General features: G+C 41.6%; 1 protein-coding gene across 4 annotated transcripts in view; it reads left to right on the top strand.

Annotated features, from left to right (window-relative positions):
• Nucleotides 1-19,072, top strand: part of LOC133623016 (transport and Golgi organization 2 homolog) — a 73,223-nt gene that overhangs the window by 15,464 nt on the left and 38,687 nt on the right. For all 4 annotated transcript variants that reach the window (XM_061985912.2, XM_061985914.2, XM_061985915.2 and 1 more), the window contains one exon: nt 6,169-6,257. In XM_061985912.2, coding sequence (XP_061841896.1) covers nt 6,169-6,257 — 89 coding nt within the window. The remainder of the gene's footprint in view (nt 1-6,168; nt 6,258-19,072) is intronic.

Genomic DNA, 19,072 nt, shown 5'->3' with positions numbered 1-19,072 from the left:
CAAGTGTCTCAAAGGGCTGCACAAGCCACAACGACATCCTCGGTACAAAGCCCACATACGGGCAAGGAAAAACTCACCCCAGTGGGACGTCGATGTGAATGACTATGAGAAACCTTGGAGAGGACCGCATATGTGGGTAACCCCCCCCCTCTAGGGGAGACCGAAAGCAATGGATGTCGAGTGGGTCTGACATAATATTGTGAGAGTCCAGTCCATAGTGGATCCAACATAATAGTAAGAGTCCAGTCCATAGTGGGGCCAGCAGGACACCATCCCGAGCGGAGACGGGTCAGCAGCGCAGAGATGTTCCCAGCCGATGCACAGGCGAGCGGTCTACCCCGGGTCCCGACTCTGGACAGCCAGCACTTCATCCATGGCCACCGGACCTGTGCCCCCCCCCCTCCTCCACAAGGAAAAGGGGAGCAGAGGAGAAAAGAAAAGAAACGGCAGATCAACTGGTCTAACAGGGGGGCTATTTAAAGGCTAGAGTATACAAATGAGTTTTAAGATGGGACTTAAATGCTTCTACTGAGGTAGCATCTCTAATTGTTACCGGGAGGGCATTCCATAGTATTGGAGCCCGAATAGAAAACGCTCTATAGCCCGCAGACTTTTTTTGGGCCCTGGGAATCACTAATCAGCCGGAGTTCTTTGAACGCAGATTTCTTGCCGGGACATATGGTACAATACAATCGACAAGATAGGACGGAGCTAGACCGTGTAGTATTTTATACGTAAGTAGTAAAACCTTAAAGTCACATCTTAAGTGCACAGGAAGCCAGTGCAGGTGAGCCAGTATAGGTATGTTTATAAGTATATAAAGGTATATACAGTATAGGTATGTTTATAAGTATATAAAGGTATATACAGTATAGGTATGTTTATAAGTATATAAAGGTATATACAGTATAGGTATGTTTATAAGTATATAAAGGTATATACAGTATAGGCGTAATATGATCAAACTTTCTTGTTCTTGTCAAAAGTCTAGCAGCCGCATTTTGTACCAATTGTAGTCTTTTAATGCTAGACATAGGGAGACCCGAAAATAATACGTTACAGTAGTCGAGACGAGACGTAACGAACGCATGAATAATGATCTCAGCGTCGCTAGTGGATAAAATAGAACGAATTTTAGCGATATTACGGAGATGAAAGAAGGCCGTTTTAGTAACACTCTTAATGTGTGACTCAAAGGAGAGAGTTGGGTCGAAGATAATACCCAGATTCTTTACTGAGTCGCCTTGTGTAATTGTTTGGTTGTCAAATGTTAAGGTGGTATTATTAAATAAATGTCGGTGTTTAGCAGGACCGATAATCAGCATTTCCGTTTTCTTGGCGTTGAGTTGCAAGAAGTTAGCGGACATCCATTGTTTAATTTAATTAAGAGACGCCTCCAGCTGACTACAATCCGGCGTGTTGGTCAGCTTTAGGGGCATGTAGAGTTGGCTGTCATCAGCATAACAATGAAAGCTAACACCGTATTTGCGTATGATGTCGCCTAGCGGCAGCATGTAAATACTAAAGAGTGCAGGGCCAAGAACCGAACCCTGAGGAACTCCGCACGTTACCTTAACATAGTCCGAGATCACATTATTATGGGAGACGCATTGCATCCTGTCAGTAAGATAAGAGTTAAACCACGACAAAGCTAAGTCTGACATACCAATACGTGTTTTGATACGCTCTAATAAAATATTATGTTCGACGGTATCGAAAGCAGCGCTAAGATCAAGAAGCAGCAACATAGATGACGCATCAGAATCCATCGTTAGCAGTAGATCATTAGTCATTTTTGCGAGGGCTGTCTCCGTAGAGTGATTTGCCCTGAAACCGGATTGAAAAGGTTCACAGAGATTGTTAGACACTAAGTGTTCATTTAGCTGCTGTGCGACAATTTTTTCGAGGATTTTCGAAATAAAGGGAAGGTGTGACACCGGTCGGTAGTTTACCATGAGGTCAGGATCAAGGTTAGGTCTTTTGAGCAGAGGATGAATAACCGCTTTCTTGAATGCTAGGGGAACAGTGCCAGAGGAAAGTGATAAGTTTAGAATATTTAGCACTGATGGACCTAATAATACAAAAAGCTCCTTGATAAGTTTCCCAGGAAGTGGGTCAAGTAAACATGTTGTTTGTTTTATCCCACTTACACGCCGTAGTAGTTCCTCTAATGTTATTTCATCAAAAAGAGAGAGACTATTTTGTATTCAGCATTGGTATGACCAATACTGCTTCTCCAACTACTTAGCATTGGATCGATACCAAGATTTGTAGTACAGTGTCACCCAAAATGAATATGAAGTAGCCAACCAACAGAGTGCGTATAACATTTTAACAGAAGTGTACATACAGCAGAGTCACCAGTTATTAACATTACATTTGCAAGTAGATTAATTATAGTTTTGACAAAATAATGGCGTAATATGATACCGCATACGTCAGCAGCCAAATTAAGAGCCTTTGTACCCGTTTTGAGATTATTTTCATTTATATTCCAAATAATACATCATAATACATGTCATTATCGCAAGAGGCTTCAATATAATGTATATTGCAATATAGATTTTAGACCATATCACCCATTGCTCGTCTTCAATTAACCTAACGGGCATGTTTTTTTAATGTGTGAGGAAACCAAAGTACCCCGATCACTGTGTGGCCTACACGCTAACCACTAGTCTACCATGCAGCTCATGTCAAATATTATTACAGGGGACATGGGTTCAAGTCCCATCTTTGGCATTTATTGTTTAGTTTTTTTTTATTGGCTATTTGTGATTAAAAATGAAAATCTCTTATTTGTATACATTTTCCAAGGAAATGTCCTATATTTTGAAATGTAAATGTTGAAAAATGTATATCCATTCATTTTATACCGCTTGTCCCTCGTAATATGAATTATTAATTAAAGGGCACCTATTGTCAGGAACTGCTGGTGACGAACCCCAAGATGCAGAGATGGCAGGCGTAGCGCAGGAAAACATGACTTTAATGTCAAAATGGAAGGGAAAACAGGAACCAGGAGACAGGAAACTGCATACAGGACATAATCATCAAGCCCTGACTGGAGGGCGAGGCAGGCATAAATAGTAGCCTGATTGGCAATTGCAACCGGGTGTGCCAGGCTGCCAATCAGGGACAGGTGAGGGAAACAAGGGATCAGGGAGACCTGCAGGAAATGGAACCAAAATAAGAGCGCACAATGTCAGTTTCAAACACTGATGACATCTATTAAACAAGACAAGAGGCAAAGAATCAAACAGAGGCAGAATTCAATTTGGACTCAATATTGAGGAGAAAACGTGTCGACCTGTAACCTCTTACAGTGTCACCCACGCTCTGCCAAAAGATTGCACTCCTTTATTTGACTTTCTCCCCCCACCTGACCACAGCTGCTTCCAGAGGGAAATGGGTCGTAAACAGCGTTGCCTTTGGTTACCGAGCAGTTCAAAAGAAGAGGTTGTAAAATAGTTCAAAAAGAGTTCCATAAAATAGTTCAAAAAGGGTTCGTAAAATTCTTCAAAAAGAGTTCGTCTGGAAATTGGGCAGATCCTGCCATCTGTCCGCTTTGAAGTCACAGTGGAGTTTTACGAGCCTTCCTCCTGGTAGGCCCCAAAGACAGCTCCCGTCTCCCTGCCAGGAACTCAATGTAATACAAAGCTTTTGTGATCATTTAGAAACAATTATTTTAACACACAAACACAGAGGAAAACCCAAACATAACCAAACTGTCAGTGGCAAGCCTGACACCTATGATGATTTTAATCTACATTTAGAACACTTCTTTGTGGTCTCGGTAGTATGTTGTATTGGATATGCTTTGGTTTAAAATTTCCTTCACAGTCACTTTTATATACCCCATTCTTTAAGTCTGTCTGCAAGATGTTCAATTCCGAAGGCATTGCCAGATTGCAAATAAAACCATGCCCCAGCCTTTCCAAAAGTATCACAATTCATGTTTTGAAAATGTACACTGTTTAAATATGTATTTTAAAGTTGTCACTGCTATTTTTTTTCCAGACGTGGTCGAAAATAAACTTCATAAACATTATATAGATTCACCTGGTCACAACATTAAGTACACCTGCACAGTCTCGATCGATTCAGGCAAGAAAGCTGCATATAGCAGCATCTATGTCAATGGGTTCTTTTTTGTTTTCAATCATTTTGGTCTAACCACTATTATTTAGCAAGTGATAATGTGTCTGTAAAAAAAAAAGCTAAGATCTTTTGTTAGGTAGTGTTCTTTGTCTGTATGCACTGTTGGGATGTCCCGATCCGATATTTGGATCGGATCGGCCGCCGATATTTGCCAAAAAATGCGTATCGGCAAGGCATGGGAAAATGCCGATCCAGATCCAGTTTAAAAAAAAAAAAAACTCCGGTCCGTGTTTTCCAACGCACCGATTTAAATAATACATTCCACTTTTCTGCTGCTCCCTAATTTCCGTTCCGCATTTTCCAGCACACCTTCAACACATCCACAGGTCTGTGGATTCTCACGCTGTTGCTTTTAGCTGCTGGCATTAAACGACAGGTTCTTCTCACTCTTTCCTGTGTCTCCCTCTCACAGACAGCAAGCGCACCTTCTTACACACGTCACATACTGTCACGTCATACGTCACATACCGGTACGTATACGTCCTCCCCGAGCAGAGAGGTAGCAGCATGGCTAACGTTAGCTGTGATGCTAGCGCAGCCGTGTGACCAACCTTCCCTCTAAGGTGCGCGCCTGTGCAATTGCACACTGCTCAGCGTCCTCTGCGCTTTGCAAATACATGCCACGCACAAAATCAAATAAAAAAATAAGGGCATAACAATTTTCGACACACGGACACGACAGAGAAAACAGTTTTCGTCATCATTGTTCAAATATTGTGACGTCTGTCGAGACGCTTATCTCCATTCGGTGCCACACGTCCACACCATCAAAATGCCGAGGCAAAAATTTCCACATCAACACCGTATGAAAAAATTAGTGATTAGTTGTGATTTCCTTCTCTGCATGAAAGTTTAAAAGTAGCACATATTAATGCAGTATGAAGAAGAATGTTTTAATGTAGACATGCAAGCCTTGAAAGAAAATTTTGAAAATCAAGACTACATTTCCTGCAAATGGGTGCATTTCTACCCTATATTTTAACTTTAGATTTATTCTCATATCAAACTCTTTTGGCTGTCTTTTTGACACTTACATCCGGCGCCCCCCTCCACACCCTGGATTATAAATAATGTAAATAATTCAATGTGATTATCTTGTGTGATGACTGTATTATGATGATAGTATATATCTGATAGTATATATCTGTATCATGAATCACCCCGACTTAAACAAGTTGAAAAACTTATTGGGGTGTTACCATTTAGTGGTCAATTGTACGGAATATGTACTTCACTGTGCAACCTACTAATAAAAGTCTCAATCAATCAAAACACATAGAATCATCATACTGCTGTGATTATATGCATCAAGTGTTCATTCAAGGCTAAGGCAAAATATCGAGATATATATCGTGTATCGCAATATGGCCTTAAAATATCGCAATATTAAAAAAAGGCCATATTGCCCAGCCCTAGTTTCAATGATGCCATTTCTGTTTGTCATGTATAAATTTGTCTATTTTGTGTTTATCCTTGAATAAACAGGTCAGTTTCTTGTTACCAACCATTGTGTATTATTCAAACTCCCCTAATTCAGCTGGCTAGTTGTTATCAAGAGTACTAAAACCCTTTTCAACATGATTCTGACAACTAAGTAGGCTAAATAACTTTAATAGATGCTCGGATAGGCCAGTATTGGTATCGGTCAGTATCGGTATCGGATCGGAAGTGCAAAAACAATATAGGTATCGGATCGGAAGTGCAAAAACCTGGATCGGGACATCCCTAATGCACGGCTTTATTTCCGTTCTTGTATACAATAACAAGATATAAATGATAACACTGGTGCTATAGTGATAGTACTTAATTTACAAAGTGTGCAGCAGAAGTAACGTCCAATATAAATGTGTGTTGTCCTCACACACTAAAAAATATTTGCAATTGAATACTCATTTCGGATATATAAGACAGTGTTGGGTGGTGATGGTATCAATTCAGTTGGTCGGTTCACAAACTACTGCCTGAATCACAGAAAAATACGAACTAAATGACCTCCTCTATCCCCAGGCTGATTTTGGCTGCAAACAGAGATGAGTTTTACAACAGGCCATCCAAGGTTGCAGACTTCTGGGGGCCCAACAGTGAAGTTCTCAGTGGTAAGTCATACTCGTAACCAAGACGCTGCCAAATGTTGCTCACTTTTAAAGACCAAAGTTTGCAGATGCACCTAGGGGGAGGATTATCGCTCCAATTTGAAACGATTCAATACGTATCTGGATACATGAAGAATGATACCATTCAGAAAGGATGCATTTTAAGATTTGGTGGGATTTGATCCAAATTGATTTTATGCAATATTATACCATACTTGCCAACCCTCCCGAATTTTCCGGGAGACTCCCGAAATTCAGCGCCTCTCCCGAAAACCCCCCGGGACAAATATTCTCCCGAAAATGGAACGGATTACCAACAAAAACTGTGCTATTATTTAGAGAGGTTGTTTCTGGAAGGACCTCTTTTGTTCCAGCATGGCTGTGCCCCAGTGCACACAGCAAGGTCCAAAAGTATATATGAGCTCAAGACTATCAAATACCTTTGGGATGAAGCAGAACAAGCCAGGTCATCTTAATGCAACACCAGTGACCTTTGAGTTCATAAATCTGCTGGATGAATGGCAAGACATTGTCCCTGTACACACTCCAGCAGTCTTAGCTGGAAAGAAGGAACATTTTATTTCATTTTCAGTTCCTTTTACTGTCCCAACCTTTGCCCTTGTTGCGTTGGTTAGACTGACACAGTATGTCTCACATTGATTATCATGCAAAAGGTCAGTCGTCAAATAGAAAGATAGTGTTTACTTTCAGTAAATTAATGGCATGCCATGTCACCTGTGGTTCTGCTGTCTCATCAAATGTAACTGAATATAAAAAGTAATCTTGTTTTGAATTTGCAATTTTATTCAAGGCTACAAAGTTTTCAATAATGAAGAAATAGTGTGTTTCTTGCACCACATATCACAGAACATCCCCTTCAGCAGTAAACTATATTTAATTGACTAATGTTTTGTGTTCATATTTGCGGGTGTCTGGAACAAATTTATTGGATATTCCGTAGATATTTTGCTTTAGTTTTATTACGATTAGTTTTTTATCGGACCTTTTGGTATGGATTACCAACAAAAACTGTGCTATTAGTCAGTGGAACTTTTTCTGGAAGGACTCTCTTTTGTTCCAGCATGGCTGTGCCCCAGTGCACACATTGCAAGGCCCAAAAGTACCGTATTTTTCAGAGTATAAGTCGCTCCGGAGTACCGGTATAAGTCGCACCGGCTGAAAATGTATAATAAAGAAGGAAAAAAACATATATAAGTCGCACTGGAGTATAAGTCGGATTTTTTGGGGAAATTTGTTTGATAAAATCCAACACCAAGAATAGACATTTGAAAGGCAATTTAAAATAAATAAAGAATAGTGAACAACAGGCTGAATAAGTGTACGTTATATGAGGCATAAATAACCAACTGGTATGTTAACGTAACATATTATGGTAAGAGTCATTCAAATAACTATAACATAGAACATGCTATACGTTTACCAAACAATCTGTCACTCCTAATCGCTAAATCGAACTTGAAATCTCCATCTCCATAGAGCAGGTCAGCAGCAGGAAGAATGAAGTGCTCTAAAACTTGCTGGTAGACGGCTGCGTTGACCCTGGATCTCAGGAAACAGAGTGGACCGACACCAGCAGATGACATGGCACGCCAAACCATCACCCAACCATGCAAATTTTGCATTTCCTTTGGAAATCGAGGTCCCAGAGTCTGGAGGAAGACAGGAGAGGCACAGGATCCACGTTGCCTGAAGTCTAGTGTAAAGTTTCCACCATCAGTGATGGTTTGGGGTGCCATGTCATCTGCTGGTGTCGGTCCACTTTGTTTCCTGAGATCCAGGGTCAACGCAGCCGTCTACCAGCAAGTTTTAGAGCGCTTCATGCTTCCTGCTGCTGACCTGCTCTATGGAGATGGAGATTTCAAGTTCCAACAGGACTTGGCGCCTGCACACAGCGCAAAATCTACCCGTGCCTGGTTTACGGACCATGGTATTTCTGTTCTAAATTGGCCCGCCAACTCCCCTGACCTTAGCCCCATAGAAAATCTGTGGGGTATTGTGAAAAGGAAGATGCAGAATGCCAGACCCAAAAACGCAGAAGAGTTGAAGGCCACTATCAGAGCAACCTGGGCTCTCATAACACCTGAGCAGTGCCAGAAACTCATCGACTCCATGCCACGCCGCATTAACGCAGTAATTGAGGCAAAAGGAGCTCCAACCAAGTATTGAGTATTGTACATGCTCATATTTTTCATTTTCATACTTTTCAGTTGGCCAACATTTCTAAAAATCCCTTTTTTGTATTAGCCTTAAGTAATATTCTAATTTTGTGACACACGGAATTTTGGATTTTCATTTGTTGCCACTTCAAATCATCAAAATTAAATGAAATAAACATTTGAATGCATCAGTCTGTGTGCAATGAATAAATATAATGTACAAGTTACACCTTTTGAATGCAATTACTGAAATAAATCAAGTTTTTCGAAATATTCTAATTTACTGGCTTTTACCTGTATGAGCTCAAGACTATCAAATACATTTGGGATGAAGCAGAACAAGCCAGGCCATCTTAATGCAATATCAGTGACCTTTGAGTTCATAAATCTGCTGGATGAATGACAAGACATTGTCCCTGTACACACTCCAGCAGTCTGAGCTGGAAAGAAGGAACATTTACTTTCATTTTCAGTTCCTTTGACTGTCCCAACCTTTGCCCTTGTTGCTTTGGTTAGACTGATACAGTATGTCTCACATTGATTATCATGCAAAAGGTCAGGCGTCAAATAGAAAGATAGTGTTTGCTACTGTCAGTAAAATAATGGCATGCCACGTCACCTGTGGTTCTGCTATCTCATCAAATGTAAGGGAATATAAAAAGTAATCTTGTTTTGAATTGCAATTGTATTCAATAATGAAGAAATAGTGTGTTTCTTGCAGCACATATTCTAATACTCCATCACAGAACATCCCCTCCAGCAGTAAACTATATTTAATTGACTAATGTTCAATATACGTTATAGCTTTGCAGAAGAAATCAATCATCCTTTCCTTTCTTCTGAAGGGGGGAGCGCAGAGATAGCCTCGTTGGTCATCTGATGCTTTTCTTCCCTCTATAATAAAAGGGTCAGGACTAAAGCATTGGATCCTCAATTGATGTCTGCTTTTATGCGATGTGACAGGAATAAATGGTACTGCTTTGTCTGTGGGACCGGGGGGAGGGCCCGGAGGGGACGTGGCATGACGAGAAGGGAAGTAAGCTATAGCTCCCAATGGGATCAGGCTATAGCTTTCTATCCGCCCTTTGAGCAGTGTGATGATTTGCCTCCACATGTCACTGTCACTGTAAGAGGCCTGTTTTTATTCATCATCGGGAAGTGCAATTGAATCAAACTTTTTTTTTTTCCTGGCATTAAAAGTCAAGGAAAAAGCACATTTATTAATTAATTAGGGCCCGCATGGCCCATAATTAGGGCCCGCATGGCCCATAAGGACTCCCAAAGGGAGTCCTTATGCAATGGGACATAAGGACCTATTGAATTTGTAAGGTTTTATTCTTTATTCTTCCGCCGCCACATTAAACTGTAATTTGACCCACTTAACATGCTTCAAAACTCACCATATTTGACCCACCCATCAGAACCTGCGAAAATTGCCTTTTTTTTTAAAAAACGAACCACAAAACTCAAAATTGCGCTCTAGCGCCCCCTAGGGAAAACAAACTAGACTGCCTGTAACTCCCACTAGGAAGGTCGGAGAGACATGAAACAAAAACCTCTATGTAGGTCTGACTTAGACCTACATTTCATAATAGTACGGGCTGAAATCAACATGAAGTTGGCAATTCCCCCTTCAAGACAAAAAAGTACTAAAAACAGTCACTTTTGCCTCTTTGAGCTGTAATTTGACCCCCTTAACATGCTTCAAAACTCACCAAACTGAACGCACACATCAGGACTGGCAGAAATTGTGATGTAATAAAAAAAAACCTAACCCCAAATCTCAAAATTGTGCTCTAGCGCAATTTTCTAATAAAACGCACAAAAAACTGCTCCTCGGATGAAAAAACTGACAAAACTGCCTGTAACTCCCACTGGGAAGGTCGGAGAGACATGAAACAAAAACCTCTATGTAGGTCTCACTTAGACCTACATTTCATAAATTGACAACTCCCAGCAAAAATCAACAGGAAGTTTGCTATTCCCCCTTCAAAACTAATTTTTTGTAAAAACCGGTCACCTTCCTTCAAAAACTATCTCCTCTGAGCGCGTTTGTCGTTTCGGCTTCAAACTAACACAGGAGAGAGATTAAACCCTTGTGTATAAAATAACAGAACAGCGTTTTAATACCTGCTCTGGTTTTGATTTTATGACCCTTCAAAGATCCGCTGCGCTGATGCTGCTGCGCTGCTGTTTTTTTAAGATGGCTGCTTAAAAGCAGGAAGCACCAGCGTGCCTACACAATGCAGACAAGGTAGGTACACTAGACAAAAGTATTGGGACACTTATGACTACCACCGGACAAAAGTATTGGGACACTTAGGCCGAAAACTGGACAAAAGTATCGGGACACTTAGGCCGAAAACTGGACAAAAGTATTGGGACACTTGGGACTACAACTTGACAAAAGTATTGGGACACTTAGGACTACAACTTGCCAAAAGTATTGGGACACTTGGGACTAAAACTGGACAAAAGTATTGGGACACTTAGGACTAGCACCTGCCAAATACGCGGGCCCGACCAACGCTGCTTGCAGCTTTAATTAGGGCCCGCATGGCCCATTGTATAAGGACTCCCAAAGGGAGTCCTTATGCAATGGGACATAAGGACCTATTGAATTTGTAAGGTTTTATTCTTTATTCTTCCGCCGCCACATTAAACTGTAATTTGACCCACTTAACATGCTTCAAAACTCACCATATTTGACCCACACATCAGGACCTGCGAAAATTGCCTTTTTAAAAAAGAAACGAACCACAAAACTCAAAATTGCGCTCTAGCGCCCCCTAGGAAGAAAAACAACTAGACTGCCTGTAACTCCCACTAGGAAGGTCGGAGAGACATGAAAAAAAAACCTCTATGTAGGTCTGACTTAGACCTACATTTCATAATGGTACATTCTCGGGCTAAAATCAACATGAAGTTGGCAATTCCCCCTTCAAGACAAAAAAGTACTAAAAACAGTCACTTTTGCCTCTTTGAGCTGTAATTTGACCCCCTTAACATGCTTCAAAACTCACCAAACTGAACGCACACATCAGGACTTGCAAAAATTGTGATCTAATAAAAAAACCTAACCCCAAATCTCAAAATTGTGCTCTAGCGCAATTTTTTTAATAAAACGCACAAAAAACTGCTCCTCGGATGAAACAACTGACAAAACTGCCTGTAACTCCCACTGGGAAGGTTGGAGAGACATGAAACAAAAACCTCTATGTAGGTCTCACTTAGACCTACATTTCATAAATTGACAACCCCCAGCAAAAATCAACAGGAAGTTTGCTATTCCCCCTTCAAAACTAATTTTTTGTAAAAACCGGTCACCTTCCTTCAAAAACTATCTCCTCTGAGCGCGTTTGTCGTTTCGGCTTCAAACTAACACAGGAGAGAGATTAAACCCTTGTGTATAAAATAACAGAACAGCGTTTTAATACCTGCTCCGGTTTTGATTTTATGACCCTTCGAAGACCCGCTGCGCTGATGCTGCTGCGCTGCTGTTTTTTTAAGATGGCTGCTTAAAAGCAGGAAGCACCAGCGTGCCTACACAATGCAGACAAGGTAGGTACACTAGACAAAAGTATTGGGACACTTATGACTACCACCGGACAAAAGTATTGGGACACTTAGGCCGAAAACTGGACAAAAGTATTGAGACACTTAGGCCGAAAACTGGACAAAAGTATTGGGACACTTGGGACTACAACTTGACAAAAGTATTGGGACACTTAGGACTACAACTTGCCAAAAGTATTGGGACACTTGGGACTAAAACTGGACAAAAGTATTGGGACACTTATGACTACCACCGGACAAAAGTATTGGGACACTTAGGCCGAAAACTGGACAAAAGTATTGGGACACTTAGGCCGAAAACTGGACAAAAGTATTGGGACACTTGGGACTACAACTTGACAAAAGTATTGGGACACTTAGGACTACAACTTGCCAAAGGTATTGGGACACTTGGGACTAAAACTGGACAAAAGTATTGGGACACTTATGACTACCACCGGACAAAAGTATTGGGACACTTAGGCCGAAAACTGGACAAAAGTATTGGGACACTTAGGCCGAAAACTGGACAAAAGTATTGGGACACTTGGGACTACAACTTGACAAAAGTATTGGGACACTTAGGACTACAACTTGCCAAAAGTATTGGGACACTTGGGACTAAAACTGGACAAAAGTATTGGGACACTTAGGACTAGCACCTGCCAAATACGCAGGCCCGACCAACGCTGCTTGCAGCTTTAATTATCTTTATTTTTTATGATCAATAAAGCAAAACTGTGGTATATTGACTATATATTTTAAACTTCTTGTTCAAGTTTTTCTTACATACTTTTATTGTCATTTTGAGTGTAACTCAGTGCACATTTCATTTTTATTGCCCCTGTTTGTCGAGGATTGTAATGCAAACTGGACGTAATGCTCTTGTACTGGGGATGGAACGGTTTATGAAAAAAATCCTTACCTTTCGGTTAGAGATGTCCGATAATGGCTTTTTTGCCGATATTCCGATATTGTACAACTCTTAATTACCGATTCCGATATCTACCGATATATACAGTTGTGGAATTAACACATTATTATCCAGCCACTTCACTGGAGATGACAAGGGAAACTTGTGAAAAATTTCTCTCCTTTTTTAACGACAAGGTTGCTACTATTCGGGCAAATCTTTCTCCTTCTCCATTTAGTTTCAATGTGGCCACTCGGTGCTCGGCTGTGTTTTGTCAGTTTGAGCCTGTGTCCATGCCTGAGCTTACAGGAATAGTCGACAAACTAAAACCCTCGTCCTGTCCCACAGACCCAGTCCCCCCTCGCTTTTTTAAAGAAGTCTGGGACTCTATTGACTTATCTGTTAGGGACATCATCAACAGCAGCTTGATTTCTGGCAGTGTGCCCTCTTTTTGTAAAGGAGCTGTTGTTGAGCCTTTGATCAAAAAAACAGGTCTTGATCCTACAGGTTTGTCAAATTATCGGCCCATTTCTAAATTACCTTTTGTGTCAAAAATTTTGGAGAAATGTGTTTTGGCGCAACTACAGTCTTTTTTAGATGAAAATAGCACTTTAGATCCATTTCAGTCTGGATACAAAGCTTTGCACAGTACTGAATCTGCACTTTTAAAGGTTTTTAATGATTTGCTTTTAATATCTGATTCTGGCAGCTCTGCCATTTTAGTGCTTTTAGATCTTACAGCTGCCTTTGACACAGTCCACCACACAATTCTTTTAGATCGCCTGAGAGACTGTGTGGGTGTCAGGGGGACTGCATTAGAGTGGTTTAGATCCTACCTGTCAGAAAGGTCCTTCTCTGTCAGGCTGGGGGACGCCACTTCTTCTGCTCCGCTTTACTGTGGTGTCCCCCAGGGATCTATTCTAGGCCCCATCCTGTTTGCACTGTACCTTCTTCCTCTTGGAGAGATTTTTAAGAGGCATGGAGTGTTTTATCACTTTTATGCAGACGACTGCCAAATTTATATGCCTATTTCAAAAGGCCACGGCCCCCTGACACTCCTCAACTGTCTATGCGACGTCAAGGCTTGGTTAGCCCAGAATTTTTTAATAATGAATGAGGGAAAAACGGAAATTTTAGTGTTTGGTCCGGCCCTCACTGACTTGGGACCATTGCAAAATGATGTGCGTCCCAAAGTCACCAGCCTTGGCGTCACTATAGACAGCGATTTTAAACTTGACAAACAAGTCAATGGCGTTTTAAAATCGTGTTTTTATCATCTTCGTCTTTTAGCAAAGGTAAAACCGTTTTTATCTTTTAACCTTTTTGAACAAGTCGTGCATGCTTTTATTTCAAGTCGCCTGGACTACTGCAATGCTCTTTATGCTGGCATTAGCCAAAAAGCTCTCTCCCGGTTGAAGTTAGTCCAGAATGCGGCAGCACGACTTTTAACAGGGGCCAGGAGACGCCAGCATATAACCCCAATCCTTGAGAGTTTGCACTGGCTCCCTGTTCATTTTAGAATTGATTTTAAAACCTTGCTGTTTGTTTTTAAAGCTTTACATGGACTGGCACCTCAGTATATCTCGGACCTCATCCAAACTTACAATCCTGCGCGCGCTCTGAGGTCCGAGAGCCAGCTCCAGCTCGTGGTGTCTAAGACGAGACTTAAAACCAGGGGAGACAGGGCCTTCTCTGTGGTCGGCCCTAAGCTCTGGAACACTCTGCCCCTCCATGTTCGAACTGCTCCCACAGTGGAGTGTTTTAGGTCTCGTCTTAAGACCCACTTTTATTCTCTGGCTTTTAACACTACGTGAGTTGTGTGGTCCTCTGTTGTCCTCTGTGTTTTAAAAATTTTGCTTTTTGCTTTCTATTTACTGTTTTAATTGGTTTTACCCTTTGAAATTGTTTTTAATCACATTTATTTTATATTGTTTTTAATTGTGTTTAATATTGTTGTGCAGCACTTAGGAAACATTTTGTTGTTTAAATGTGCTATATAAATAAAGTGGATTGGATTGGATTATGCCTAATTTTGTTGTGATGCCCCGCTGGATGCATTAAACAATGTAACAAGGTTTTCCAAAATAAATCAAATCAAGTTATGGGAAAAAAATGCCAACATGGCACTGCCATATTTTTTATTGAAGTCACAAAGTGCATTTTTTTTTTTTAACATGCCTCAAAACAGCAGCTTGGAATTTGGACATGCTCTCCCTGAGAGAGCATGTGGAGGTTGAGGTGGGCGGGGTTGAGGTGTGTATGGAGGGTAGCGGGGGGTGTATATTTGTCAGGTTCAAACACTGATGACATCTATTAATCAGACAAGAAGCAAGGAATCAATCAGAGACGGAGTTCAATTTAGCTCATGAGGAGAAGGCATGGAGCCGGACCCTTAGTCACTGTCTCGCCCTACGCTCTAAGGTCCAGCTCTTGCGTCTCTCTTTTTATTCAGGAGTTCCACAGTCAGCAATACTAAGGTTGCCTCTAAGAGGAGTGGTCACATATTTTATGCAAAGCAGGTCCAGGACGTGCGATACGTGACGGAATGTTCTGGGGGGCCTTGTGCTTTCGCCCCGTCACCGCTTCGTCTGCGTGTTGGCATCTTATCTTGTTGAGGTCCTTGAAGTCTCTGCCTCGTCCGCGTGCCGTCATCCCATCTTCGCTGAAGTCGGTTGAAGTCCTTGGCTGTTGGCGGGCTCAAACAAAGATAACATCTACAGCTGAGGCCACCCCTCAGACAAGAAGTATTTGCCCTTGCTCACATTAGAAAAAGTCCAACTTGAGCACAATAGCTAAATAACTAAAGCAACGGACTTTAAGCATACTAAAGTTAGTGTGATAATATATACATAATTATTCTAACAATATTGTAGTGTCCCGGAAGACTTAGTGCTGCAAGGGGGTTCTGGGTATTTGTTCTGTTGTGTTTATGTTGTGTTACGGTGCGGATGTTCTCCCGAAAGGTGTTTGTCATTCTTGTTTGGTGTGGGTTCACAGTGTGGCGCATATTTGTAACAGTGTTAAAGTTGTTTATACGGCCACCCTCAGTGTGACCTGTATGGCTGTTGACCAAGGATGCTTGCATTCATTAATTTCCGATATTTCATTTTAAATCATTTATCGGCCGATAATATCGGGAGCCCGATATTATTGGACATCACTACTTTCGGTTGATCAGTTTGGAGCACGTGTGTGCAGTTTGGAATATATGCGTGCGCATTGTGAGGCAGGTGAATGCACACATGCATGGAACATACTACCAGCTTATATTAGGAAATATGTCAACTATTCAACTTTTTAAAAAAAACAGTAAAACAGTGGTAAAAACCAACCTGTCTTTTACCGTAATGTACGTATGTATATGTATTAGAGATGCGCGGATAGGCAATTATTTCATCCGCAACCGCATCACAAAAGTCGTCAACCATCCGCCATCCACCCGAACTAACATTTAATCAAAACCGCACCCATCCACCACCTGCCCGTTGTTACCGTATTTTCCGCACCATAAGGCGCCCTGGGTTATAAGCCGCGCCTTCAATGAACGGCATATTTCAAAACTTTGTCCACCTATAAGCCGCCCCGTGTTGTAAGCCGCATCTAACTGCGCTAAAGGAATGTCAAAAAAACAGTCAAATAGGTCAGTCAAACTTTAATAATATATTAAAACCAGCGTGATGTGGGCGCGCATGGAATCGTATATCAACATGGACAGAGCTGCGTGAAAAAAGCCACCCGGCCTCTTCGCGTAAACTTAAACTTACCTTAACCACTCGCTCATCTTTTCTTCATCCATCCCTTCGAGTTAGCTTTTATGATGACGCCGGCTGGAAAGGTCTCTTTTGGCAAGGTCTTCCTTTTGAATATCACCATGGGTGGAAGTTTCTGGCCATTAGCATGGCAAGCTAGAACCACAGTGAAGGATGACTTCTCATTCCCTGTGGTGCGAATAGTCACCGTACGTGCTCCCGTTGTATCCACAGTGCGGTTCACAGGAATATCAGTTGCTGTGAAATAGTAATCCGTGTGCGGATGGAGAGATTGCGTCTTTTCATGAGCCGGATCCCTGTCGCTTAGTAGGAGCCATTTTGTGGTCTTTACAGATGTAAACACACAAAGGAAATGAAACGTACGGTAATATCCGCGCGCTTTTTCTTCTTCTACGCGGGCGGGTGGTTGCTTACAGTAGAAGAAGAAGCGCTTCCTGTTCTATGGGGGCGGGTGCTTACCTTGGCGGTTGCTTGCGTAGAAGAAGAAGCGCTTCCTGTTCTACCGGGAAAAAAGATGGCGGCTGTTTACCGAAGTTGCGAGACCGAAACTTTATGAAAATGAATCTTAATATTAATCCATATATAAAGCGCACCGGGTTATAAGGCGCACTGTCAGCTTTTGAGAAAATTTGTGGTTTTTAGGTGCGCCTTATAGTGCGGAAAATACGGTATATATCTAATATAGACGATGCAAGGCATTAGTGAGGTTATAAAGCTTTTGCCTGTTAAAGAAAGGAGACTGATCCAATGGAGCAGAGACATTCAATGCGTGCCACGCTGTCACGGCCCAGACGCACACCAGTGCGCAATCATCTGGGAGCCGCGCTGAGCGCACCTCCAAGCGCGCTCGCGCCACTCAAACTGCTGCAGGCAGCTGCGTTCTATCTTGTTTTAACATCCTGTGGCACTCTTCTGGGATCACGGCGGACGAAACTGCTCATGCTCAGGGTGTTTGTGGAGGTTCGGGGTTTTGCACAAATGTGATGCACCATGTTAGATGTCCCGGTTTTGTGACTGTCGTAGACATAAACAGCGTCGCAGCTCTTGCAAATCACGTAGCCAGCATTACTATCATCCTGATTTACAACCTCATAAAAACGAGTCCACGCTGAACTTTTCTGGCCTTTTTTTCCCCCTGGTCTTTACTATTCCCTTTTTTAGTTTGTCGCGTACCACGTTTGCTGCCGGCGTTGCCATCTCTTTTTTTTCTTCTTCTGTTGTGGCATATGCTGCAGGTGCCTGCTCGTTTTTCGTATGTGGGTAACAACATTTAACTATGTATATATATTTCCGAATTGGTTTAACTGCCACCCGCCTGAATCTATTTAAAATCTAATTTTTTTTATTTCAACCGCCCAACCCGACCCGCGGATAAAATCTAATTTTTTTTTATTTCAACCGCCCGACCCGCGGATAATCCGCGGACTCCGCGGTTGTGTCCGCAAACCGCGCATCTCTAATATGTATATATACAGTTGTGGTCAAAAGTTTACATACACTTGTAAAGAACATAATGTCATGGCTGTCTTGAGTTTCCAATAATATCTACAACTCTTATATTTTTGTGATAGAGTGATTGGAGCACATACTTGTTGGTCACAAAAAAGAAATCATGAAATTTGGTTATTTTATGAATTTATTATGGGTCTACTGAAAATGTGAGGGTCAAAAGTATACATACAGCAATGTTAATATTTGCTTACATGTCCCTTGGCAAGTTTACCTGCAATAAGGCGCTTTTGGTAGCCATCCACAAGCTTCTGCTTGTATTTTTGACCACTCCTCTTGACAAAATTGGTGCAGTTCAGCTAAATATGTTGGTTTTCTGACATGGACTTGTTTCTTCAGCATTGTCTACATGTTCTTAATGGGGTTTAAGTCATTCTAAAACCTTAATTCTAGTCTGATTTAGCCATTCTTTTACCACTTTTGATGTGTGTTTGGGGTCATTGTCCTGTTGGAACACCCTGATGATTTTAGGTTGTCCTGAAGAATTTGGAGGTAATCCTCCTTTTTCATTGTCCCATTTACTCTCTGTAAAGCACCAGTTCCATTGGCAGAAAAACAGGCCCAGAGCATAATGCTACCACCACCATGCTTGATGGTATGGTGTTCCCGGGATTAAAGGCCTCACCTTTTCTCCTCCAAACATATTGCTGGGTATTGTGGCCAAACAGCTCAATGTTTGTCTCATCTGACATCACATGGACAAAGATAAGACCTTCTGGAGGAAAGTTCTGTGGTTCTGTGGACACACCTTCTCATTTCAATGCGTTTTCTTTATTTTCCTGATTATTTACCTTGTCACTGAAGGCATCAGAACTATGACAACTGTGAAGTGAAAACCATTTCAGGTGGCTACCTCTTGAAACTCATGGAGAGAATGCCAAGAGTGTGCAAAGC

The sequence above is a fragment of the Nerophis lumbriciformis genome, linkage group LG12 (genome assembly GCF_033978685.3).
Source record: "Nerophis lumbriciformis linkage group LG12, RoL_Nlum_v2.1, whole genome shotgun sequence".
Taxonomy (NCBI): Eukaryota; Metazoa; Chordata; class Actinopteri; order Syngnathiformes; family Syngnathidae; genus Nerophis; species Nerophis lumbriciformis.
Note: the sequence above shows the minus strand (reverse complement) of the source record. Positions and strands in the feature narration are given on the sequence as shown.